This window comes from Phocoena phocoena, chromosome 10 (assembly GCF_963924675.1).
Source record: "Phocoena phocoena chromosome 10, mPhoPho1.1, whole genome shotgun sequence".
NCBI classification, from domain to species: Eukaryota; Metazoa; Chordata; class Mammalia; order Artiodactyla; family Phocoenidae; genus Phocoena; species Phocoena phocoena.
In genome coordinates, this window is record NC_089228.1 from 7,411,292 (window position 1) to 7,437,052 (window position 25,761).

The 25,761-nt window shown below is 38.1% G+C and overlaps 1 protein-coding gene across 2 annotated transcripts in view; it reads right to left on the reverse strand.

The window, feature by feature from the left end:
* Window positions 1-13,868, reverse strand: part of SETD5 (SET domain containing 5) — a 44,618-nt gene extending 30,750 nt beyond the window's left edge. The window contains exons 1-8 of one of the 2 annotated variants that reach the window (XM_065884799.1): window positions 13,798-13,868; window positions 8,801-8,906; window positions 8,266-8,417; window positions 7,868-7,926; window positions 7,147-7,325; window positions 2,387-2,629; window positions 1,450-1,598; window positions 949-1,066 (exon numbers count right to left, since the gene is read on the reverse strand). In XM_065884799.1, coding sequence (XP_065740871.1) covers window positions 949-1,066; window positions 1,450-1,598; window positions 2,387-2,629; window positions 7,147-7,325; window positions 7,868-7,926; window positions 8,266-8,417; window positions 8,801-8,906; window positions 13,798-13,868 — 1,077 coding nt within the window. Of the gene's footprint in view, window positions 1-948; window positions 1,067-1,449; window positions 1,599-2,386; window positions 2,630-6,171; window positions 6,211-7,146; window positions 7,326-7,867; window positions 7,927-8,265; window positions 8,418-8,800; window positions 8,907-13,797 lie in introns of those variants that run through there. The other variant, XM_065884800.1, reaches the window with a different exon arrangement.
* Window positions 13,869-25,761: the final 11,893 nt, after the last annotated feature.

Here is a 25,761-nt window from a genome sequence, read left to right on the forward strand (position 1 = left end):
ATCATACAGTAATTGAAAATTTATGATACTTCTTGAAATAAATGAAGAAATCTTGAGATGTTAGCAATCAGGGTCTGCTCTACATTTTTTTTAAAATAAATCTACGTATTTATATTTATTTTGGGCTGCATTAGGTCCTCGTTTCTGCACGCGGGCTTTCTCTAGTTGTGGCAAGCGGGGGCCACTCTTTGTTGCGGTGCATGGGCCTTTCACTGCAGTTACTTCTCTTGTTGCAGAGCGCGGGCTCTAGGCACGCAGGCTTCAGTAGTTGTGGCACAAGGGCTCAGTAATTGTAGCTCGTGGGCTCTAGAGTGCAGGCTCAGTAGTTATGGCACACGGGCTTAGTTGCTCCGCGACACGTGGGATCTTCCCAGACCAGGGCTTGAACCCGTATCCCCTGCAATGGCAGGCAGATTCTTAACCACTGTGCCACCAGGAAGCCCCTGCTCTACATCTTAAAGCTGTTTTCAGTTGCACCAGAAAATTAAAATTCCTTAAAAGAAAAGCTCTGTGGATTTTCTTGCTGCATTTGATGTGGTTGCACTCATTATGCACCAAATACTGAACTTTAGAAATGTCTAGAATCTCTCTCACAATCCTATTAGCTAAAATCTAAAAAACTGCAACCACACACTTTCGTTTTGGCCCAATAATAAAATCTTTTATACGGCAATTCTTTAATATAACGTCACTGACTTCTTATCCAGTCTAGCTCTTTCTCTTTAGCAAATGCTAACATGCTTTTGCCCATTTCTGCCTTCTCTAAAGAAAATCCATTCCTTGCCCCCATCCTGTGAGAATAGATGCATTATTACTTTTGTTTTTCATCTCTTAGATCATAACCATTATCTACAGACCTTAATCTGGGTGAAGTTTTCAGACTGCTTCTTCAGTTGACTTGTCCTTTTGGTGGTTCCATTCAAAGAGAAATTGCTACAGAAATCTTACCTCTGCATTTGGTGTACATGATCTTCTGATGAACCGAGCATCATTACCGAAAGTACGTGCATCCACACACATCTCTACACCATTGAATTTTGAGTAGAAGAGCACAAAGGGGTATGGTCTAGGGATATAATTAAAATTCCTGTAATTCTCAATACAAATAAAAAGGCCACCCCATGATTTCAAATATGAAGCATATGCTGACAGAAGCAGCAGTAGTCCTTTGCAACGCCTACACTTGGAAAACATCACATGCTTGTCTGCTTCTGATTAAAGAATAAGCACAAAGCAAGGAATGCTTTGCTTGGAAAGGAGTCATCACCACTTTATACGTTAAACAATTTGCAGGTTTATTTGCACTTCTCTACAAATAGCAGAGGGGTGAGCTTATCTGAGCTGTAATCTTTTCCCCCAAGAGCATCCCATCAACCAGGATGGTTTTTATAGCCATATGCTCAGCCAGGCCTACTTCAGCCCTTACTACTCAATGAATGATGCTCTTACTTTTTGAAGAAATGTCCATTGACCTCAAATTGCTGCCGTAACATGACTTTGCCTCGATACTCTATTATAAGAGTGTCCAAAGCCAAATCTCTTGCAGCCCTCAGGATCTTCCGGTGCTTCTGAACACGAGTGACTCTTCCCAACTGTAGCTAAATAAAATCAGAATATTAACATTAGATAATATCAACAGCAGCTTAGCAGACATTTAAAATATTTCTTAATTGAGGAAAAGGCACCAATATTTTTAGGTTTTATTTGTATATGTTACTTAGCTCGATGATCAGACATTTTAAAATATGATAAAACCTTAGTATTTCTAGGAAACAGGCTCCATCTAGTGAACCTGCCACCCCCCCAATCCTCAAAGACAAAAAGAAAAAAAAATCTAAGAAAAATATATGATTAAAATTTTAGTGGCTCTATGTTTAATGTAAGAGTTTAGGTTTAGGTTTCTATTAATCTTAATAACTCCTACTGAGACTGTATAAAATTTCCTACCCTAATTTATCTATTTTTAATTAATAAAGATACGTAGTTTAAAAACATGTATCCAAACAGTTTCCAGTTACTGTAACTTGCTTTTAGTTAAAGATGCTCAATAGCTGGCTAATTTGTTATTCTAAGGCCATTTGAAAGAAACAGTAATTCCAAAATATGTCCTTTTCCTGGGTTCTTAAAATCTCAACTACTGGGCTTCTCTGGTGGTGCAGTGGCTGAGAGTCCACCTGCCGGTGCAGGGGACACAAGTTCGTGCCCTGGTCCGGGAAGGTCCCACATGCCGTGGAGCGGCTGGGTCCGTGAGCCATGGCCGCTGAGCCTGCGCGTCCAGAGCCTATGCTCCGCAATGGGAGAGGCCACAGCAGTTGAGAGGCCCGCGTACCGCAAAAAAAAAAAAAACCTCAACTACTTAGGGAGTCTTTAACCCTTTGATCCTTACCTGCATTTGGGAACCAATAACTGTATTATTACAGGCCAATTCAGTCTTATTAATAGTGTCTAAAATAGCAGGTTTGCCCACAAATTCCTTGCTAGAATGTAGATGTTGTTCAAGGGCGTTCTGTACATCTGCACTGTACTGATTAGTGAAGGCTTCTTCATATTGATCAGTCCATAGTCTTATCCGATTTTCCCATCCCTCAGTTGTATTCTCATCTAAATTCTGTGCTTCAGAAGGAGAATTCTGTAGAGAACAAAGGTCAAGTAGGTTAGGAGAGTCCATAAAAGGGCAGGGGTGGGTGGGTGGGTGGGTGGGGTGGGGCGGGTTGAATATCCAGAGAAGATTAGTTTTCACTTGGCAGTTGGTATGCCATAAGAGTAATGGCCTGGGAGTCAGGATCTGGCTTCTATCATGGTTTCATTACCAGTGAGCTGTGAGGTTCAGCTTCCTCATTTATAAAGTGAGAAATTAATCTGGATTGCAATTCCATCCCATCACTGTCATTTTATGACCATTTTTAAGTCATAAAAATCAAACTTATCAGAAGAATGACATCAAGTTCATAAGAAAATCTTCATAAAAATGAACAATACAGACACCTTAAAATATCCATATTGCTTAAATTTCAATACTTATCAAACAACAGTGTGCCATCTCAAATTGGTAGTTTTACTAGCATCCAGGAGAATGTTTTTGTGCGACTTATTATTTTTAATATACAATTAATACATGTTCATTCTAAAAATACATGTGAACCAAATAAACAAATAAGTAACTCATACTCTTGCCTCCCATAGAAAAAGCTATCATTTGGAGTATATCTTTCTAGCACTCTACTTTTGACATTTTAAAACAGCCACCCTCTGTAGAGGTGAGGTGGGTGGAGGGGCGTGGGTAGGGGCAGTGTAGGAAATGCTGAGAGATACTGTGCTATACCTCTTTCGGAAAACCGCTGCCCTCTATGACAACACAGTACTGAGGAAAGATTATTACATCTCACCAACATCATCCTAAACAGTTTTATATGTGCTTGTGCTATAGAGACACAGCTGAACTCTGATACATGTTCTCCTCCATTGTGTTCAGGACTTAAGGTGTCGTCAGAAAACAAAACAAACGTGTGATGATGTCACACTAGTGACAGCTAGAAGGAAAAGACACTATAGTACCAAAGCTACCTGCAAATCCATGTCGACTCTAAACTTGCAAAAACAGGTATGAAAAAATTAAATATAGTTTCCACAAATGACAGAGAAAACATTTATACCCATTATAACAATTACTTTCTTTCACTTCTGTGTCACTAGTTTTGATTGACTATTGTCTACCATCCTTCCCCCAAGGAACAGGGAAATCAAAGGAAAAAGTTAACACCACTGTTTTCCACATTTGTCACTAGAGTCCAAAAGAATGAACAATAAACAAGGGATGTAACAAACACCTAAGGCTAACACACTGAGAACAGACTATCACCAGCTTGAGGTGTAAGTAGCAGCTGAGCAACAGAAAAGTACAAAAGCTGAGGCTTAAGGGTGTTTATAAGACTGGGGATTAGGGGTGCCCAAATAGTATTCCCAGGTGTAAGCACCCAGCAGTGATCACTGAACTTTTAACTTGTTAAACAATGTATACTGGAAGCCTCTGCCATAGTTTTAGCTACTGTTCACTAATATAACTGTATACTCTGCTATCCCATTCTTCCAGGTACTGGAGACCCCATCTCAGTGGGTTTAGAGCAGTGGTTCTCAACCAGAGGGGGTTTTGCCACCAAGGAGACATTTAGTAATGCCTGAAGTCATTTCTGATTAATACACCTGGGTGTGTGTGTTACTGGCACCCAGCAGGTAAATGCTAGGGATGCTGCTACACAGCTGACTGTAATGCGAAAGACAGCCCTGATCCCTACAAAGAATTATTTGGTTCAAATGTCAACAGTGTCGAGGTTGAGAAACCCTGGTTTAGAGCAGTCTCCAGTAGGGAAATTCAACTTTGGGGTTAAAAAGCCAAATGATAGGTTCTTCTCATTCTTAAGGTATTGTTCCCACTCAGATGTTTGGTGTAGTTCTTACTAACAATTAATTCTGAGTACAAAATTTATAACTCAATTTAGAATTCTGATATGAGAATCAAAATAAACCAACTAGTACTATTTTTTTTTGGGGGGGGCCTACTCTTCATTGCCGTGTGCGGGCCTCTCATTGCGGTGGCCTCTCTCGTCTTGGAGCACCGGCTCTAGGTGCGCGGGCTCTAGAGCGCAGGCTCAGTAGTTGTGGCGCACGGGCCTAGCTGCTCTGCAGCATGTGGGATCTTCCTGAACTAGGGCTCAAACCCGTGTCCCCTGCATTGGCAGGCGGATTCCTAACCACTGCACCACCAGGGAAGCCCCAGTACTTTTTAGTTATCTAAATTTTAACATGCTTATGGGGCTATCTGTCAACATCTCAAAACTGCAAGCAATATTTGGGGTTTACATGTAGTTTTCTGGGAGAGCCAATCAACTGCTTTCAAACCTCTGGAAGCAAGTTCCAATAGTTAGCTGATAAAAGAGAAAAGGACTTAACACCTGGGATCAGGGGCTACGTCTGCCCCTTAAATCTACTGAAGGTCCCCTCTAAGCAACTGTCTCCTTGCAGGAGATAGATCTAACAAGGAAACAGTAATTGTGTTCCAAGACATCCCAGGATTCTGATGGTCTTGGGCTCTTAAGTCCTCTCCCATCTCTTTTACAGATATGTACAAATCTGTTTATGGGTATATGCAAGGTGAGGCCTTCTAATTTTATATAAAGTGCTACCTGAGATCTTTCTAACATGAGTCATATTGGTGTTCCATATGTGTGTGTGTGTGTGTGTGTGTGTGTGTGCGCGCGCACGCGCGCACACATAAATCCTAAGAAAGCCTCTCCTCACTAACAAGAGTTTAATGTTTACCACAGAACGGTCAACAGGAAAGATCCTGCTTTTATATCACTTACACATTTAGGCTTAAGTATACTTATGGAATTACACTCAACCTTAATTCTAATTAAATGCTTTGAAGCCATTAAGTAATGGTTTGGGAGCTATGCTGTCTTTCTATATACACACATAGGTAAAGGAAGATACCAGACAGTATATTCAAATCTCCTTTGGGCAAACTCTTTCCTTATCACCTAGTAACTGAAAGTCCCTTTAAACCATTGTACATAATTTCTCTATTCTCCAACCACTACCCGAAATCATGCCTCATAAGCTCTTTTATTTGATAACTGAAGAAAAGAAGCACACCAGCATCACCCGAGTCTTCTGTACCAAACAGATATGCCAGGAGAAAACAGCTCAAAAGTAAGTAATTCCAGTAAGAATAATTCTTATCAAAACTACTACCTTCCTACTGATGAAATTTATCCTTCCAACTGGTGATTAAAGTCTACAGGGTGCTAGGGCGGGTGCACAAGAGATGCTCTATCACCAGAAAATCCTCACTCCCGAGGTGGAGGCCAATCACAATGATGGAAAACATCAGCCTCATTTTGTCTGGCAAAATGTCACTTACCCCCACCCCGAGAGAAGCAGCTAATGAAAAACCAATAAATGAAGGCTAATTACAGAAAGGGAAAATATTTCAGAAAACGGTCAAGAAAATCTACTTTGGAGAAAGGCTCTATGAAAACTGAATGGCAACAATTACAAACTAACGAAAAGCAGGGTCCAAGATTCCCAGACCATCAATGTCAGGAAAGAAGCTGACCAAAATGCAAGATCACAGTGAAGTAAAACACAGCATCAGGGAAGAATACCCCTTACCTTCATCCGCAAGGACTTCCGGGATCCCTCTCGAAATGCCTATCCCAAAGAGGAAAACAAGTAGAACAAAACAAAACTTGGTACCAAGAATGACAGTTATACCTATCTGAGACTAAAACTAAGGCAAGAACTAGTGTTCTAGTCTGTCCCCTTTACCCTAGGTAACAAATACAATGGAATTCCCCACACTATTATCAAGAATAGGGGTAGCACATGGCCAGTGAACTCTGAGGCTAATTCCAATACTTTCCATTGCAGAATTAGGTAATAAACAGGGAAGAGCATGCATCACTTAAATCCTATATGCACCCCTGACACTAAAAGAAAATGTAAATAAAAATGTTAAGTAAGGCTGCAGATTTACCAGTTTTGAAATTAAGAAGGAAACAAAGACCAATCCCCTTAACAAGGGGTGGGCAAGTCACCTAGGAGCAACAAAGTTGCCGTGATGGGGAAGAAAGAACACAAAACAGAAGAGATTTCTTCTGGAGACTTTTTAGTTGAGAATACAGGAAAGTGACCACAACACTGAGGAAGCCTAGACCATTCAAGAGATGTTTCCTGAATTTTTTGTAACAAGGGAAAAACAATCAACCAACGACATGAAGTGGGCATGTACCAGGACAAGAATTTCAGACTGGGTTTTGGGGTTGAGGAGGTGGGAGATACTGTAAGGACAGTGGAAGCCTAGACTGGAGGCTGCGGCACACATGGGCTTGTGCCAGGTGGGGCTGGGATTTCATACCTGGGATGGGGGCTGGAGCAAAAGAAACTCTGTGCCAGTTGTGATGATATGGAATAAGAGAGGTTGATCTACATGTTCATAATACAAATTAGCTGATTTGTGCAAGAAGAGCAAAAGTGGCCCTTCAAACATCTGGAGCAAATTTCTTAAAAGAATTCTGGTGCTTTCTTCATCCAAAATTTGGGCTATTTCAGACACATTTCTATTTGAGATAGCTTTACCCTTCATACCTTGATTTTCTTCGTCTTTGGTGCTGCACGACCCTTTTCTGGACTCTTTTTCCGCTTCTTGGGTTTGGTTCTTCTAACAGTTAAGGTGATGCTTGTAGGTGTGTGCTGTGTTGCTGTATACAACACAGTGGAAGGAGAAAGCTCCTCATCCCAGCTTTCTGTTGCACTGCTATCCCCACCTGAAAAAAGGTTATTTCATAGTTCATGTTGTACAAAAAGCCTCATAAATACATTAAAAGCAGCTTATTCCTTTCGATCTAGCCCATACCCAGTAAGTTATTACTTCTACTATTAACTCTATTATCTGTGGGACATATACCTACGTTCCATATAGAAACAAGATTCTTTCTGCATCATTGGCATTAAGCACAGAAACCCTGTTCTATATCATGTATTTCTACCCTTGAATTCAGTCCCCAAGCTCCACTGCCTCAATGTATATGTAACATAGAAAAGGATGTGTGTGTGTGTGCATGTGCACACGTGTGCGCGCCCGTGCATGCTCACAAGGAATAATTTGATTACTATAGGGCTAACATTGTTGACTCTGGATACAATTAATTCACAACAATAGAATTACAATGGTCTTGAGAGGACTTCAATCACTGTCCATGAAAAGAGCTGGGGACCATGGGAACTTACAAGAGGGGTTCTTGGGATGAATATTAAAACCACAAAATAGTATATGTCAAAATATGGTCCTAACCCATCTTTGGCTCACCTGATATGTTGTCCTGCTTCCGCCGATGAAGTCTAATAACCTTCCCCCTGCTCATTCCCCTAAAGAGGGAAAATAAACTTAAAGTAGTCCTTCCAACAGCATGCAGCGCATCATCAACACACATGGGAGAAGTATCTCTGCATATACTACCCCCTTCCTCCCACCTACCAAATGTTTCCAGGACATTAAATTTCATATCAAATTCAATAGCTTTAACATCAATCTCTCATTCCTTGTTGTCAGCAATTCTCACCTAGTGCAGAGAATTCGAGCCAAGGAGCACTAAGGAATCATCTACATTAACAAACACAAGAAAGAATACTTTGAGCTTTTCCCTACTAATAAGAAACCCTAATCCCAGCAACCCAGGGCTGGATTTAGATGGAACACGATCTTACCTGCACTTGTCACAGTTGAGAAGGAAGCCATCCTGAGAAAGACCACAAGGACACCAGGTAGGAACAGTCTCTCCTTCAGAGTTCGGGCTGTCTCCACAGCGTTCCTCTACGGGCGACGGCAGGCCATTCAGGTCAGAACGGGGGATGATCGTCTGGACAGGGGGAGAAGCAGGAGGTGTCGGAGGAGGAGGGGCTCCGTAATTATGATCCTGAAAATAAGATTTTTTAAATCAACAGTGTCCAAACACTGGCCCCTCTCTCCCCTAAAGTATGGTACATATGGAAAGAAAGAAGAAAGTAGTACCCTTCGTTTTTTGGCTTCAACCAGGAAAGTGATAAAACAAAATGCCAAGGTCAACTGGGACATAAAAACAAGAACAATGATGCAGGGCTAGACGTCCGCTGGAGGCAGGGAAGTGCAAAAGGGGCAACTTCGTCATGCTGCATATAAACATTTCAAGAAAGTCACAATGTATAAGAATGGATTACACTCCAGGAAGATCACTGCTCTGGAGAGAAACAAATGCATACTCACAGCATAAGGCAGTCCTCGACACCCATGTCTCTGAGTGGTCCCATAATTATGAGTGGAATACACGCTCTTCTCATTAACTGCTGGACTAGCCTCCACAGATTCAGGGCTGCACAAAGGCGAAAAGCAACGCATGATAGCATAACACCTAATCTTCCCTTAAACTAAGACTTAACTTCCCATTCTAACCCCTCCTCTTTCCACAACCACCAGCCACTAGAATAAGAGAAAGAACTCAGTGAAACAATCTGATTAACATAACTAAGCCTATAAATAACAGTAGGAGTGTCATTAAATGTGGATTTGTGTGTTACATGAAGCCAGTACAGGCAGATGTCTCAAAGCAGGCACCTGGGATACAAGGTGTCCCTAATGACAAACACAAACGTACCAGCTGAGCAGGGAGTTTCCCCTAGAGAAGCCACTCTGGGCTGGTTTAGACTCAGAACTATTCTTCTTAATTGGATCTCTTAATACTTCCATGAAACCTCACATGACATTTGCAGTGAGTGAGATGATGAAAGTGCCTTCTGCACTGCCCCAGGGACCAGGCCCTCTTCCATTCACTACCAAGACAGGATACCCTGAAGAAAGTACAGGTAAAAACAATGGCATCTTATATTTATCATACCTCTCATCTTGATGAACCCCCAAACACCTTCCAAATATTAGAGTAATAATTTCTCATCTACCAATGACATGCAAGCATATCAAGGACACAATTATTTAATAGCTGCATGATAATACCATAGAACTTCAAACTATTCAAAACTGTACTCAGAAGTTTAGTCTAACGACAAATAACAACAGTAGTATTGGCTACCATTTTGAATTGCTCATTATTTGCAAGGTGCTTTATATGTATTAATTCATTTACTCTGCCACTACTAAACATGATAAACAGCACCCCATCTTTACAGAACATGAAGTTGAGGTGGTGAGATTATATGACTTCACCAAGGTTACCCACTGACAGAGCCAGGATTTGAAACAATGTCTGACTCTAAAGTCTGTGCTCTTTCCACTATGCCTAATTGGTTTGGAAACCACGATAACTTTCTTCTTTTAAAGAAAATTACATAAGATCTTAAGTAACCAGGCTTAGTGAGAAGCTTGGTTGAGTATGTTTTTGTACCCTCACTGAGTGGAAAGTAAACTGTTCAAACACAATTTATTAAAATAAAATAATTATAAATGTGTTCAAATTTAGAAATTTAATGTAAGTCCTTACTTGATAATAAAAAGGCATAGGTGGCTAAGGACAAAATTCACGTTTTGGGGCAAAAAGAACTTTAACTCTGATTACTTAGGTACCTGGTTAGGTTTTGGAGAATACTGAAAGATAATTAACGAATGCAATTGTATGATTTGCAGAACTGAATAATGGGTTATCCGTCATTTAAATTAACCAGCACTGAGATTCACAAATCAGAAACTCCAAAGACACACGTAACTCAGCCTTAGTGGTGGATCAAAGGGTCTTTTAGGGAATCAAATAATGAATATTGTTTGCTTCAAGTAATGTACATTTTTCCTGCTTAGAAATACACATAATATAGGACTCAGCAGGAATCAAGTGTGCAGTTCAATGTGGTGTAATGTCAGCTGAGAAGTGAGGGATAAAAGAAAATTCTGAGATATGTATCCAACTCACCCAGTTATTTGCTCCAAAACTGTAAGAAGGGATCTTATAAATAACAGCAAAGGTAATTTCTAGGTGAAGAAGAACTTTAGACACAGGAAAGTATTTTCTGTTAGTGAAGTGCATGCATTTTATTACTTAACAGTGTCTGCAAGATGGGAACTGGGTGGGGGTAGGGGAATACATCAAAAATGCAGGTCAGTATTCTTGAGAAATAGATGATCTGAACGTGGCTCACTGAGAGGCAATCAGCTCTGAGTATTAGGAAACAGGTGGGGTTTCTTAAATAAACCAAAGGCAAACAAGCATTAATAAGATGAAGGTAGAATTTAGTTTCTATGATGGACAGGTTAAGAGAAAGTAATAACTTTACATAACATTGTTAATTTACTAGATAAACAAGTATTTCAAAGAGCTGTACATATTTTATGTAAGAGATTTTGTACCACTGAACACATGGGGTGAAACATGATAGCTGTTTATTAGAAATGGAATTTGTTTTTTTTGGACGGGAAAAAGGAAAGTGGCATGAAATAAAAGATGGCCATGGAGATGGAGCTATGCCGGTTGTATCTTACCCATCTCCAAACTGGGTAAATATGAACATATGCACTTCATGTGCAAGTCTAGGGAATAAAAATAAAATGTATATTGTGTAGGTTAAAAGGCCATCCCACTGCACAATACTTTGTAGTCAAGCATAGCATTTAATATATTGCTATGCGTGCCAAAAACTAAAATTTAAGCTCACATCTTTTGATGAGGAAACTTTGCAATTTCCATACTGGTTACTGATTAAATACATAGTTACATGCTGACAGGTAACTACAGGATTTCCTAGGATATTCCCTGACATACAGAAACATATATCAGCTCTTACCTATATTTTAAAATATCGATAAAAATTTTGGAGTGTTAGGATTGCATCTCTTTATTAGCGAATGATTTTATGCAAATGTAATTATAGCCTTTCTTCCCCTATGTTTGAACTTCTATGACAGCTAGGCACATACACAGAAGCCATGCTTACGAAAGATATACTCCATCAACTGTGTTCCAAGTATAATATGCAACCTGCTGTTATAACACTACCTCTTAGAAAATGTCTTTAATTCATTTATGGCAGGATTGTAAATTCAGAAAAGTCTTTGCTTCTATTGTTACATCTAGAGGTTTTCCTACAAATATACAAAAAAAACAAAAACAAAACATAATGCATACCATTGCCATCAGATTTAAAATCCCATAAGGTAAGGTCTAGATCTTTTATTTAGTTGAGGATGTTGTCCTTAATACCAGGTTTAATCTTAGAGTGCCCAGAACAGTGGAATATGCATGACAGTGACATATGCACAGTGAAGCATTAACAAATATCATCAATAATTTAACAGAGTGGTATATAAGCTAATTGTTGACATCCTCTTGCTTTATAGGAATACTAAACGAAAAACTGTGTAATTAGCTAAGACCACAGTATCAGAAATCTGTCTGGAGATTATGGATGAAAATGTTTCAGGAAATAGAAACACTGCAGTCAAACTTTTAGGCCACAATCATTTTTTGATTCTGCAATTACTTCTGGACTCCCTAGCAACATTTATGGGCAGTTAGTTCTGTACTATGGGAAAAATCCCTGTTTTAAGAATAATAGCTTTAGGTCTTTTCTTTAGCTACTAACCCCAAACTCGTTGAGTTAATCTTTTCGTTGAAATTTCTGACAAATGTTAATGTTGTTTACATATACAGTCTGTCAGCCAATCCATATAGGAGGTTAGTGGTTGACTTTATACAAATTCATTAACACTACACAATTATCTATGAATGCAGGAAGATTTTTAAGTACTCTATTTGGGAAATAGTTGTAAAATTGGTAGTCTCGGCTATTGGCATAACTACATCGCTGTGGCATGCAAAAAAACAAAAACAAAACAAAACAGGAAAAAAGGCCCTGGAAGTAACACAATCCACCCTTCCCTACCCCCCGACCCTCCATCTTCCTTTTTATATGGGAATAAGGCCAGAAACTGCTTTCAATTCTACACGACCCCGGAATATAATACACTGCTTCTTAGGGTAGCTTCATTTTAAGTCTTCCTCTTTAAGGAAGTCATGAAACAGTTAAATTATCCTAGTTGGCTTTGTGAAGAAACATACATGCTCTTTACTGATATTCTCAGTCTTAAGGAAGAAAACCACTATTATCAGGGATGCAGTTGAACCCAGAGTTCTGGTACAGCTTCTTTACTTTGCTGAAGGGGAAGGAATCCCCAGGGACTGTGAGAATGGCAAGAGAAACAGGGGAATTAGAGCAACACCCACCTCACTCAAGAAGTGGCTGTGGGATCAAGAGTCTGAACTGGACCTGAACATATTCAAAACACCAGGATTTTTCCAGCCCAGACCCTAATCCCTGGTACTGCCTGGAATAGACTTGGCTTCTGGGGGTGTGCTGCCCCCTAGGCCCCTTGGGTCTCTTTCGCTGGACTTTCACATCCTGGTGTAGTGCCACTTCGTCTTGAAAGGTAGGGGGCTTCCACTTCCTTTCTGTAAGCAAGGAAGATTGGGTACAAGGGAGGTAAAAGGACAAGAGGGGGGGAATCTGTGAGCAGGGGGAATCTTGGACAACTTAAAAGAGAAGGGATACAAAAGGCTAAAAAATTTTAAACTGTGAATATAAAGTTTTATAATGAAGGCCTACCTTCATTGCCATTTGGCATTTAAATTCTTCAAGAATTGAGAGTCTATTTTAGGGATTGGACTTTTCGACAAATTCTGAATTCCTAAAGCTGCTCTTAGCTGAAAAAAAAGTTTGGTACCACTGATTTTGAAGGTCCTCTTTCTAGGCAATGAATATTATAAAAACAGATGATACTAATTTCCACATTTTCTATCCCAAATATCAGAATGTCTAAGTAACCTGCCCATATAGCTGCAGCCCCTTTACTCTAGAACAATGAGAAGTACATAGGAAGAGGCCTTCAAGGAAAATCAGTTGGAGAGAACTCCTCCTTATCCTTCATTCATCAGATAATCATTAACTCTACAGAAGCAGGTAGTGACACTTACTTATTTCAATCTTCCTCACCCATCAAAACAAATGAAAACATAATCACTACCTTGAAAATTTAATTCTATTAATTATTTACTCAGAAATCCCGCCCCACCAAATTCTTTTCCTCCCGCTTCTAATTCTTTTTTTCCTCCAGTTTCTATGGGGAAAAGGGAAAGGTCTAATGTCATTTACAATGGGCTAGGCTTGGGTTTAGAAAATACCACGTTATTTATTATTAGATGCCCACAAGAAATTTGTCTCCACACAAACTGGTAATGTATCTGCTACCTAGGAAGCAGCACTTACTCTGATCCAGCAGCCATATCTGAGTAGGATGTATCTGGTGTGGTGACTCCCAGAGGGATTGCAATGCTCATGACGTCCAACACAGCAGAAAGTGGAAATCACGGGGTCCAATTATCAGAGACTGGCCACTCTGAGAGTGGGGGTGAGCTGCAGAGCCTCAACCAACATGTTATGGACATGAGGAATCCTAGAACAGAAAAGGAAAACATCTAGTAACCAGAAAGTTCTTTGAATTTATTGCAAATACTACTGAATATTTTTCTATTTTTTGAACAAAGCTTTTAAGGGATAAATATAAAACAAATACAAGGGATCAACATTGTATCGTGTTTACTATGTTCTACATTAATGTTCCACAAAGTGAGGTAGCAAAAGTTATGCTCACTTTTCATTTCTATTTTAATTTTTTTCTTTTCAGATAAAGGGAAAGTAACAGTCTGCTCACCAATGAGCACATTTCTCCCATTCCACAACTGCTTATCAAACAAAAATTTCTGACACCCTAGGACCTAACTAACAAGAAAGAGAACAGTTAAAAGAATTTACTAGTTTAATGTTATAGTTTAATGTTATTCCTTCCAAATTAAATATGATGATAAAAGAAATCAATTTGCTTATATTTGACTGAATAGCTGTTTCTTATTGCCTTCTTTTGTCATGGAATACTCTTTTCCTTCTTTTAAACCTTTTTAATAACTATAATTTTGGGAGAAGATGTAGTTAGTAATGATATCTGTGAGATAATATCCACTGCTAGGTATGAATAAAAACATAAACCACAAAGTGTACAGTTTCATGATAAAAATAAGAAAATTTTGCATGGAAAAGCAGTGAGGATACCTTGAGTTGGTGACCACAGCCAGTGGAGTTTGGGAACAGAAAGAAACAAACTTGGTAGTGTAAAGAAACAAAAGTAGATTAAGTAGATTAAGAGATTTGGAGGTATGGTGCAAAGGGAAAAAGTGTACTTTGACTTTACATTAGTGATTTTATAGTTCTGTAAAAAAAAAAAAACATTAAAAGAATGGAACACAAAGCATTTTATGTGGGAGGAAAGAAAGTCAATGTGACTGTTAAGGCCCAGGTTAATACAGATTTTTGCAAAAAAACTACAAAAAGCAGTCATGACTGATATACTGATTCATGATAAGACAAGTAAGACAGTAGAAAATGGTTATTTATACTAAAAAAATTAAATCAAATGAAAACTATACCATATTAATTGAGTCAATACAGGGGATCAATGCAAATTTTAAAATGGTAGATGATCTCAGATGCTTGACTCTTATTTTGAAATATGAAGCAAATTAACATGGAAAAGAAAACCAATAGTGAACAGTGAATCAGGACAAGATTTTTAAGAACACGTAAAGATAATACTCTTCTGTACCATTATTTTACAATGCTAGAACAGCTATAAACTAAGCAGTCCTCCCTGGCACCTACACTTTGAAAGAGCTGGATCTCACTAATGGACCTAGGACTCTCCAAATCCGGGTGTGGCAATATACCCGTTCCCACTCAACTTGAGGTGACATGTTGGACTTGAGACTGAAATGAAAAGGGCAAACCTTCCTATGTATTGCTTCCTCACAGCTCATAAAACAAAAGTGACTAATACAACTTTCTGCCTTTGGGCCTATTTTACACATAAATGTTTCCTTTCCCTAACAAACCAAACAGAGGAGAGCAGTACATTCTCTAATCCTCTGGGAAATTGAGATAAAATCTACAAGTAACAGAAGAGAGAATACTTATCAAATAAGCCCAAAAGGGCATTTTTAAACATTGGGGATTGTTGGTTCCAACTCTTTCTCTATTTGGTATCACTGCATAATTCTCAAAAAAAAAAAAAAACAAAAAAGCAAAACAACAAAGCCCAGAGGCTACTTGGCTAAATAACCAGAACAGAGTCTAATAATGAGCATACTACTACCTTGACCAATACAGGAATCTGAATCATGTGTTATATTTCAGTAAAGAACCCCTCACTACCAATTACTCAACACCATTAAAAAATCCTCTGTCATAGCCATTACTATTATATGCCCATAAAAAAACGTAGGTGTCTAGATAAAAGAAAACTTACAAAACTAAGCTGACAGTGGTTATTTTTCTGAGTCAAAAAAAGATACACTAAAAGGAAAAGATGGAAAAATCACTTCAGATAATGTCTCCTTAATAAATGAATAAGTGATTAATACATTCCTTAATGAAATCTCAACCCAGCTAATTTGGATAGTTGAAAAATAACTTTAAGAAAGATTAAGTAATTACTTTCATGAATTCTTCCATTTCCCTTTTGTGTAATTTTACATGACCCCTTCCACTCTTCTGATGAAGGCATTTTGGATTAGCTTGGTTATCCTGTTCCAAATAATACTCTTATAATATTGGGTAATAATACTCTTATAATATTGGGTGTTTTTAATTAAAAAAAAAAGATAACATGCAAAATGTAGCTATTCAAATGTTAACTGAAGAACTTCTAACAGATTATCTATATGCAGTATTTTACTATAATTACCCTGGTTTTATAAGACAAGACAATAGGCTCCTACTACAGTTTACCAAGCTTAGTAGTTATAGCAGTTACTAATTTATCACATAGTTGGAGATATGTCCTAGAAAGAATTGATAAGAATTAAAATCTCTAGGTGGAACAGTTTCAAAGTATCTTGTACTTGTTAATTTGTCTCTCTCTCTTCCTACCGAAGTAAAAACTCAATGAGGACAAGGATTTTTGTATTTTATCCTCTGTTGTAGTTCCACAGCCTACAACAGCACCTGGCACGTAGAGGGTATTTGAGAGTATTTGCTGAATAAATTATGATCACTCATATCAAAATTATAGTTTTTAGCATTCATTGAAGTACAAAAATTAAAACAAATTAAAAGAATTTACTTGGCTCAGTCACCTTTTTATAGACCTCTGAATATGAAGTCCCCCAAAATTATCTGCCAGTAGTTCTGAAGACCTAGAAAAAGTTGAGAAGCAAATTAGTATAGAAAGAAATAACACAGATGGACACATGGAATAGAATTCTACAGAAATAATATTTTAACGGTAATTGTTCCATTTAGTACTATATCTTTGTCCTTTAACCTTGTTATCTTATTTTCCTGTAAAGCCAGAACCTAAATAAAGGGTAGAAAAGGCAGTTGTCTATTTGAGTTAAGAAGTGATATATATTGTCTCTGGGTAATCCTTTTCTTTCCCTCAAATCAGAATTCTCTCCCATTTCCCAAAGGATTCCTTCTTTTTATCTCTCCTAGGAGGTGCTTTTCTCCTCCTCTGACCCATTCTTAAATTCGGAGGCTTTTCTTTAATCAAATGTCAGATTTATTCTCCAGTCAGACAGGGACCTACCATGATCTATTAGAGTTCATATTAGTCCTTTCTTCCCCCTACCCTCTTGTCCTACTACAGAAAGAGTGACAAGAGGGAATCCATTTGTGGTCAACTACACAATGGAAAGCATGTAGAAAACAGAGCTTTAATTAGCTTTTTACACTCCAAAAAGAAAAGGAAAATAGGTGCTGACATAGGACTTGGGGGGGTGGGGGGGAGTCAATTTAACATTAGCCAGAAAGGAGTTTCAACATCTGAAATGTTATATCATATATGTGAAAAGAGCTGCGTGTGAGATTCCAGTTACCAAGCAGTAGAGAGTAAATGTTCTTTATGTTGCTATCTTATGGATTTCTAACTTTTTATTAAAGATTGGAAAATAAACTATTCTTTAGAAACAATTTTAAAAGAGCATACTCAGAACTGTAAAAATAAAAGGTATGAAGGTAACAGTAAATGGAAGGAAGATAAAAATTACACCAAGGAAGAAACAGACTCCTTTAGCAACAACAAATAAGAAAGAAAAACGGACAGGAGTAAAAAGAGAAATAAGTACATGAGTATACAGTAGGGGGAAAATGAATGCATCGGAATTTCAATTTCATTTCAGTTTAACTACAATCCATCAGACCCCCCAGGAACTGTAGTTAAGTTCTTGGACTCAGAAGCAGAACCAGCTTGACTCCCAGTACTGAGTACTCTTTTGAGAAGTCACCATTTACATATAGTTTCTAAGGAAAAGGCTTTTAAGAACGTGCCAGAAATAGTTTATAATTACCCCAGTCTTTTAAATTGAATTCAGAAATGGTCAATAGTCTCTGTATCTGCCATTCTGACAGTCTCTTCTCTATATGACTTGCTGAAAGCACAAGACCCATGTGATCTGTCAGGTCACTCTCAGAGAAAACAGACAAAAAGTGTTTTAAGAACAACTCCAACAGAGATTTCAGAAAAAGAAATTGCATCAGCCAGGTGAGCCGGAAGCAGCTGGGAGACAAGAGTCCAATAAACAGCCAATCCGATGAAAGAAATTCAGAACAAGTCTGCTTCAGTAATCCTGTGAAGAGGACTGGCAGGAAGAGGAGTGCCGCTTCAGAAAAAGAACAGGCCTCATATGCTTCAGACAGTCTTTGTACTGTGGCTGTGGACCTTGGCCATTCTCCCAGAAATGATGCAATCCTGATGAACAAGATCTGCTGCCAGAGAAACAATTGTTAACAGCCTATGCAGACAGCAACTTAGCCAAGAAGCAATCTCTGATCAACTCTCTCACAAACCACCAGAAAGTCAAATTTCTTCCTCAGTTTTGATCTCTGACAAAATATGTTAGTGAATATATATTTAGATATATACAAACATGGCATTTTCTCAAAATGTCCCTTTTAAGTTCCTGTGGCTTTATAATATCTATCCTCTATCATTACATTTGAAAGAAAACACTGAGATTATTTTTATTTTTATGAATTCTCATGCTAACAGCAAGGTATTTACATTGAAATTTTACACTTTTCTCCCCTTCTTATAAAAAAAAAATGTTTGGGGATGTAGTGGATTCCCTAAGTTTTAAATTCACTCTGCAATCTAGGGCCCAATTATGAGATTTCAAAGTAAAGACAAATATGTACACTCACTAATTCAGGGCCAGAAAGGTATATTTTATAGACATTTTTGAAATTATGTGAAACTCAATATGTTAAAAATAGGCAGGTATTACAGAAAAAGAAAAAAACCTCTTCTTGCTTAGGCTGACACAAAAGGTAGGCTGAGTAATATCAGTTTGCAATGCCCACTTTTCTCAAGGGCAGTAATATTACTTCAGATCTTTTAAGAGGGTTAATGATTATTTTCATCCTATTAGCCACAACTTACTATTTTAGAATCTAAAACATCCTCCACCTAAAAATCCTCCCAAGGGGACTTCCCTGGTGGCGCAGTGGTTAAGACTCCACGCTCCCAATGCAGGGAGCCCGGGTTCGATCCCTGGTCAGGGAACTAGAAACCACACGCATGTGGCAACTAAGGAGCCCACATGCTGCAACTAAGACCTGGCGCAACCAAATAAATAAATAAATATTAAAAAAAAAAAAGAAAAAATCCTCCCTAGACTCCTCATCTCCTAGGCCTGGTTTCTTTTTCAGAGCTTTGGTATCAGGTTGTTCACATAGTACTGTTATGAAATTATTAGGATTTTTTTCCCACCTTGCATACTAAATAAAAGACTCTGTATACAAGAAACCTCATTTCTCTAAACTCCAACTAGCCAGATGCGACAATTAACCAAATTTCTTCTTTTTGAAAGCAATAACCCTTAAACTGGGATTCACTAAAAAACATAAGCTTCTAAAATGTATTCTGAAATCAATATGTTCAGCCCAATCTACTACCCTGATATTTAAACTATTAAAATAATAAAAATCAACAGATATACAGAATAACTCTGAAGCAGTAAAATAGGCCAATAAATGAATAAATTCAACACAATTAAGATGGAAAAAAAGTCAGAAAAATTTTCAATAAGGGTTAAAAGAAAATAACCACTAATTTTAAGATTCAACTTCTGAATCTACTGATTATTCAAAATTTTGTTATACATGTAAGTTGAGATTATTCTTAAATACTTCTATACTTAAATTTCCTACTTTTGAATGACTAAACAGTAAAAAGGGAAGACAGAGAGAATATTAGAAGACTTTTTTGTATGTTTATATCCTCAATTTTTAAACCACATAACACTTAAGAAAGCAGTAAATATATATGTACATTTAGCTACACAACCAACTTGCCTGAGAACTAATGTGGCAGCTGCATTATATGCTTATCTTCCATTTCCAACCTAAACTGAGATATTGAGGAAAAACACTGCCGTTGTACTGTTTAACATAAAGCTTTTTATCTTGGGAGGAGAAAATGTATGTTAGGAAAAAGTACTGTATTAGGAGTCAGGAAATTTGAGTTCTAGCCTACAACTTAATTAGTCTGGTGATCCCTGAAAAATCACTTTTTATAGATGAGACTTCAGTTCCTCAAAGTAAAATCTTCACTGGGTTTCCTCCTGCTCTAAATTTCTGTGAATCGTGACACTGACTCGGGCAATTCATGCAATGTCTCAAAAGTCTCAGTTTTCTCAGTGTACAGTAGAAAGAATAATACCTGTACTGCTGACATAGGTGCACATAGACTAGTGTTTGTAGCAAATAATAATTTAAGTGGCTCTCTGGAACTTTAAAATATATGTAAACAAAGAGGAGGTGCTACTAATAATCTGAATGTGGCTAAAAATTATTTTCACTCATCTTTAACAGTGTATATTTCAATTTTGCTAAAGTAAAATAAACCGTGTGAGAAAAGGATATGTAAGAAACATGCAAAAAAAGAAAAGTATAGGAGAGAGAAGTGATAAGCATTACAAGAAATAAATAAGAATTACTGGAAAATAAGAGATGTACTCTAAGAAAAGAGAAAGAGCTCAGAGATCTGGGGAAAAGTTCATGTACTTGGGGTAGTGTAAGTTATAAGTTAGGCTTACGATCTGAAGCAAGTTAATACAGGCAAAGGATCTAGAAATTCAGGGCTGAAGAGAAGAAAAGACAAACGTGTTGGGATAAACAATTAAGAGAGACTAAAGAAACATCATTATTTAGTAATTTAGAGCCAAGATAAAGTTTTCCTTTTCTCCCACCTCTTCTCCTTCAACACCTGTTTATCCCTTGGCTCCTTTGCCTAAATTTATACTCCCTCTAGGGGCTACTGGGCTTGGCACAATAAACTGATGTCTACAAAAGCTCTAAACTTACTAGAGTAGGAGGTAATTAAAACCCAATTAAAAAAAATCCTATTTCAGTCCACAGTAAGAATTTCTTTCCCCATGAAATACTTCAATAATGGCAATATTATAGAGGCGAAGACATATTTCATTGTGCTTGGAAGGAAGGGGGTGAGTAACAGGATAAGAGTACACTCTTTAAATAACGAAACTAAATCTTAAATTATTTTAAGATGACAGTGAAGAGAAATATTTTATTTACAATTCATTTAACAATGATAAACAGATATTTACTGCTAAACTAACCAAGGATGCACAGACTCTTTCTGCCCTTAACAATAATCAGTTAGGAAAATTTTAGGTTTCTAAGTGTCAAATAAAGATGATACCCTCAATGAACTTCGATTTACCTCTTTAAAGAGCTATATTCTAAAGACTTTCTAAAGGTTTTGTCCTACTGTGTTTGAAGCCTCTGATCATGCTTTAGAGCCATGTTCCATACTAGATCGGAAAAGAACCTCTCCTACCTCTGTGTCTGCCTCCTCTAAATCCATACTTTTTTCATTTTCAAACCCTGAATGGGAACCATGTTTACTTACTCCAGACAAAGTGAGACATACATATTTATAAGGAATTGATATCTTTATATTTTCAGTAGTTTAGGCAAAATTTCTCCAGTTGATAAGAAATTTAGAGTTTTAAGTTCAGAGTCGAATTCATTATTCTATAAATGAAGAAACAGCTATAAAAGTATTAACTTATAAGAAGTCACACACACAGTAGTGGAGTTAAGAAGAAAATTAGGATTTTAATGTATAGGCTCTACTTATTAAAGTAATTACTACTAACTTTAGATAGCAATATTTGAATTAAAAGAAAAAAATATATATTTTTTGGCTGCTGAGCAGCTCGTGGGATCTTAGTTCCCCAACCAGGGATTGAACTTCGGCCCTCCACAGTGAGAGCGCAGAGTCCTAACCAATAGTCCACCAGGGAATTCCCTAAAAGAAATTTTTTAAAAATTAAGCACCAATTATTGTTGGTACTACGTTAGACAAACAAGTCCAGATTAACATTCCTGGCTCTCTTGGGATTTATATTACCTAGATTTGTCAGGGTTTTCTTCATTCAACAATCATGAAGTGAGTAACTACTCATGTAACTCTACTACGTATAAAAACGATCTTAAGTTTTATTTTAAAATGTTTCTCTTGGGACTTCCCTGGTGGCACAGTGGTTAAGAATCCACCTGCCAACGCAGGGAACACAGGTTCGATCCCTCCTCTGGGAAGATCCCACATGCCGAGAGCAACTAAGCCCGTGCACCACAACTACTGAGCCTGTGCTCTAGAGCCTGCGAGCCACAACTACTGAGCCTGCGAGCCACAACTACTGAAGCCCACGCACCTAGAGCCCGTGCTCTGCAACAAGAGGAGCCACAATGAGAAGCCCATGCACCACAATGAAGAGTAGTCCCCACTCGCTGCAACTAGAGAAAGCCCGCATGCAGCAACAAAGACCCAGTGCAGCCCCCGTTCCCCCCAAAATAATAAAGTTTCTCTTATCCAAGTAGAAGAGGGTAGGCACTTTGCAAAAACTCTTTCTGTTTGCCTGTGTGCCAAAGTATTGCATCTTCACAACCATGAAGGGAAAAGAAAATCCTGAAGTGTGTCTCTACAATTAATGAGTCATCCTGAAGTGAAAACAACACCCTACCCCCAAAGAAAGAAAACCCCAAACCACTCCATCTTTTAGCAATGACACAGAGGGGTACAGAAACAGATTCTTTTATAAATCTCTTAAACTGTTTAGACAAAACTTTTCACTGATTGGTCTCATGAAAAATTCTATTAAGAATGAAGAAGAATAAAGAACAATGGGCAGCAAGAACCTTCAAAACACAGACAAACAGAAGCTGACTATATGTGTTCTGTGATTATTTGACAGACCAGGTGGCTAAGTATCTAGCAGTAAAGGAATTTAAAGCTTAATAATTCTGATATGCACAACGGGGATCCTCTCCTGACCAATAGCTGTATCTTTATTGACTTATTGAGAAATAATAAATGCTTATAAAAATACACAAACATTACAAACGCATAAAAAGTAGAAGTGAAATTCTCACATAATTCCACTTCCCAAAGTTCCCCAAAGATGAAAGTGAGAACCCTACTTTTCTTTAATCAGCTTTGCTCATTTAGTAGTAAGTTTTGAACATCTTTCTATATGCACATGTACAGAATTTATTTCTTCCTCTTAAACAACAGCACTGGGGCTTCCCTGGTGATGTAGTGGTTAAGAATCCGCCTGCCAATGCAGGGGACAGGGGTTCAAGCCCTGGTCTGGGAAGATCCCAACTGCCATGGAGCAACTAAGTCCGTGTGTCACAACTACTGAGCCTGCGCTCTAGAGCCCGCAAGCCACAACTACTGAGCCCACACACCACAACTACTGAAGCCCGTGCGCCTAGAGCCCGTGCTCCGCAAAACAAGCCACCGCAATGAGAAGCCCGTGCACCGCAACGACGACCCAATGCAGCCAAACAAAAAACAGACAGCACTGTATTCTATCCTATGGATGCACTATAATTTAAATCAATTCTCTGCACGAGAATGTTTAGATTGTTGCTAATTTTCCATAATATACACAATGCTGCACTGAATGGACATGTACATGTACATATGCCTTTCTTTATACATGTGTATAAACAATTCCTTAGGACACATTCTTAGAAGTGGAACTGCTAGAAGGACATGAGCACATTTGGTAGTGATGCCGAACCACCCTCCAGAAAGTTAAGGCCATTTTACACTCCTACAAACATAGTGGGAAGGCTACATTTTCCCGTAAGGTTCAAAATAATTTCAATTCTAACATTCCTCATAGAGTTTCTTCCTTAGAAGACTCTCTACAGCCTACAAGAAAACCCTAAAATGAAAGTTAATTGCAAATTCTCAACATTTCTGTGATACACTTTTAAGACTACTGACTGGATGCACTGGATGTCCTCTAAAATTCTTTTATACTAAGTAGGAAATCTCAGTTGCTTTTTCACTAAACTTGGGATGGGATCTCCAAAGTAAAACCTAGATAAGGCACTATTACACAACGGAAGTATTTTCTTATGGTTGTCCCATGACATAACTTTAAATTCATTTAATAGAAGGCAGCACCAAGCTCTAAATTTCTTTTCCCAGTAATGAAAAAACAAATGCTAGCCATCTAGCTGGCATCTGTTGATTTGAGCTCTTCAGTTTCAAATAAGCTATCAAAACTCTGTTCTAGCAGTTCTGCCTCAGTAGTATATATGATGCCTTCCATTTTTAATTACCCTCAGAAAGAGAAAAAAGTTTGAAACTACAAGAAGCTTGTCAAAATTGACTTACTAAAAGACAGAGTGCCAAAATATTGACTAAATTTGTAATGTAGCTACAAATCACTTGGTATATACTCCACTACGACACCGGACATGGTTCAAATCTAAGTCCTGGGTCAATGAGGCAAAAAACCTCTCCTTTTCACTGTGCTGGCACTAGCACCTGACTGACAGCCTAGATGCAGAGGTATTCTTTCTCCTCTGAATATTTCACAGATTGCCTTTTATCCATCCATTCACCGACACTACTCACCTCCTTATGATTTCAAGGTTGCAGTGAACTGCTCTCCTGAGTTCTCAACCCTTCAATCTACTCTTCATTCTCCCATGATGCTAAATAACTATGACCATTATCATTCTACTATTAGAAGCCTATAATGGCTACCTAATACCTACTAGGTTAGTTCAAACTCCTTTGCCTGAATGGAAAACCACCTTTGTTAATTAGCTATTCATCTGTTTCTTTTCCTTCAAAATTTTGTTCACACTACTTATCTTGTCTGATATGCTATTTTTTTGCATCTTAAAAAAACTTTATTATGAAAAATTTCAAACAAATACAAAACCAGAGAAAACCCTGTAATGAACTCACAGACTACCGAGTTTTAATCAACAACCAACTCACAGCCAATCTTATTTTATCTATAATCTTTCCTCTTCTACATGATTATTTTAAAGCAAATCCCAGAAATATCAGTTGTACATATTACATTTGCCGAATAAAGTTATCCCTTGTTTATTATAAATATGGTGAGAGTGGTTGGCTTATAATGACAGGTGGCAGTGACAGGGAAAGAAAGACCATCATTCCAAGGCAAAAGTGAAAATGGATAAAAACGTAATATAATTCATCAATTGATTTGCTGAGTAATGTTTAGGCTTTACAGTTATACACACATAACTATTAAAAATGTCAATCTTTTTCTTTTAAGAAAAAAAAACTACTGGGAATTCCCTGGTGGTCCAGTGGTTAGGACTCCGCTCTTCCACTGCAGGAGACACAGATTTGATCCCTGGTTGGGGAACTAGGATCCCGCAAGCTGTGTAGCCAAAAAAAAAAAAACACCCCAAAAAACAAATACTGTAAGCAATTTTTTTTGGATTTTTAAATTTGATACGGACAATTTTTAAATATTCATTTATTTATCTATTTATTTACATATTTATGGCTGCGTGCGGGTTTTCTCTAGTCATGGCAAGCGGGGGCTACTCTTCGTTGCGGTGTGTGGGCTTCTCATTGCAGTGGCTTCTCTTGCTGCGGAGCATGGGCTCTAGGTGCGCGGGCTTCAGTAGTTGTGGCTCGTGGGCTCTAGAGCACAGGCTCAGTAGTTGTGGCGCACGGGCTTAGTTGCTCTGTGGCACGTGGGATCTTCCTGGACCAGGAATTGAACCCATGTCCCCTGCATTGGCAGGCGGATTCTTAACCACTGAGCCCCCAGGGAAGCCCTGATATGGACCTTTTTTTTTTTTTTT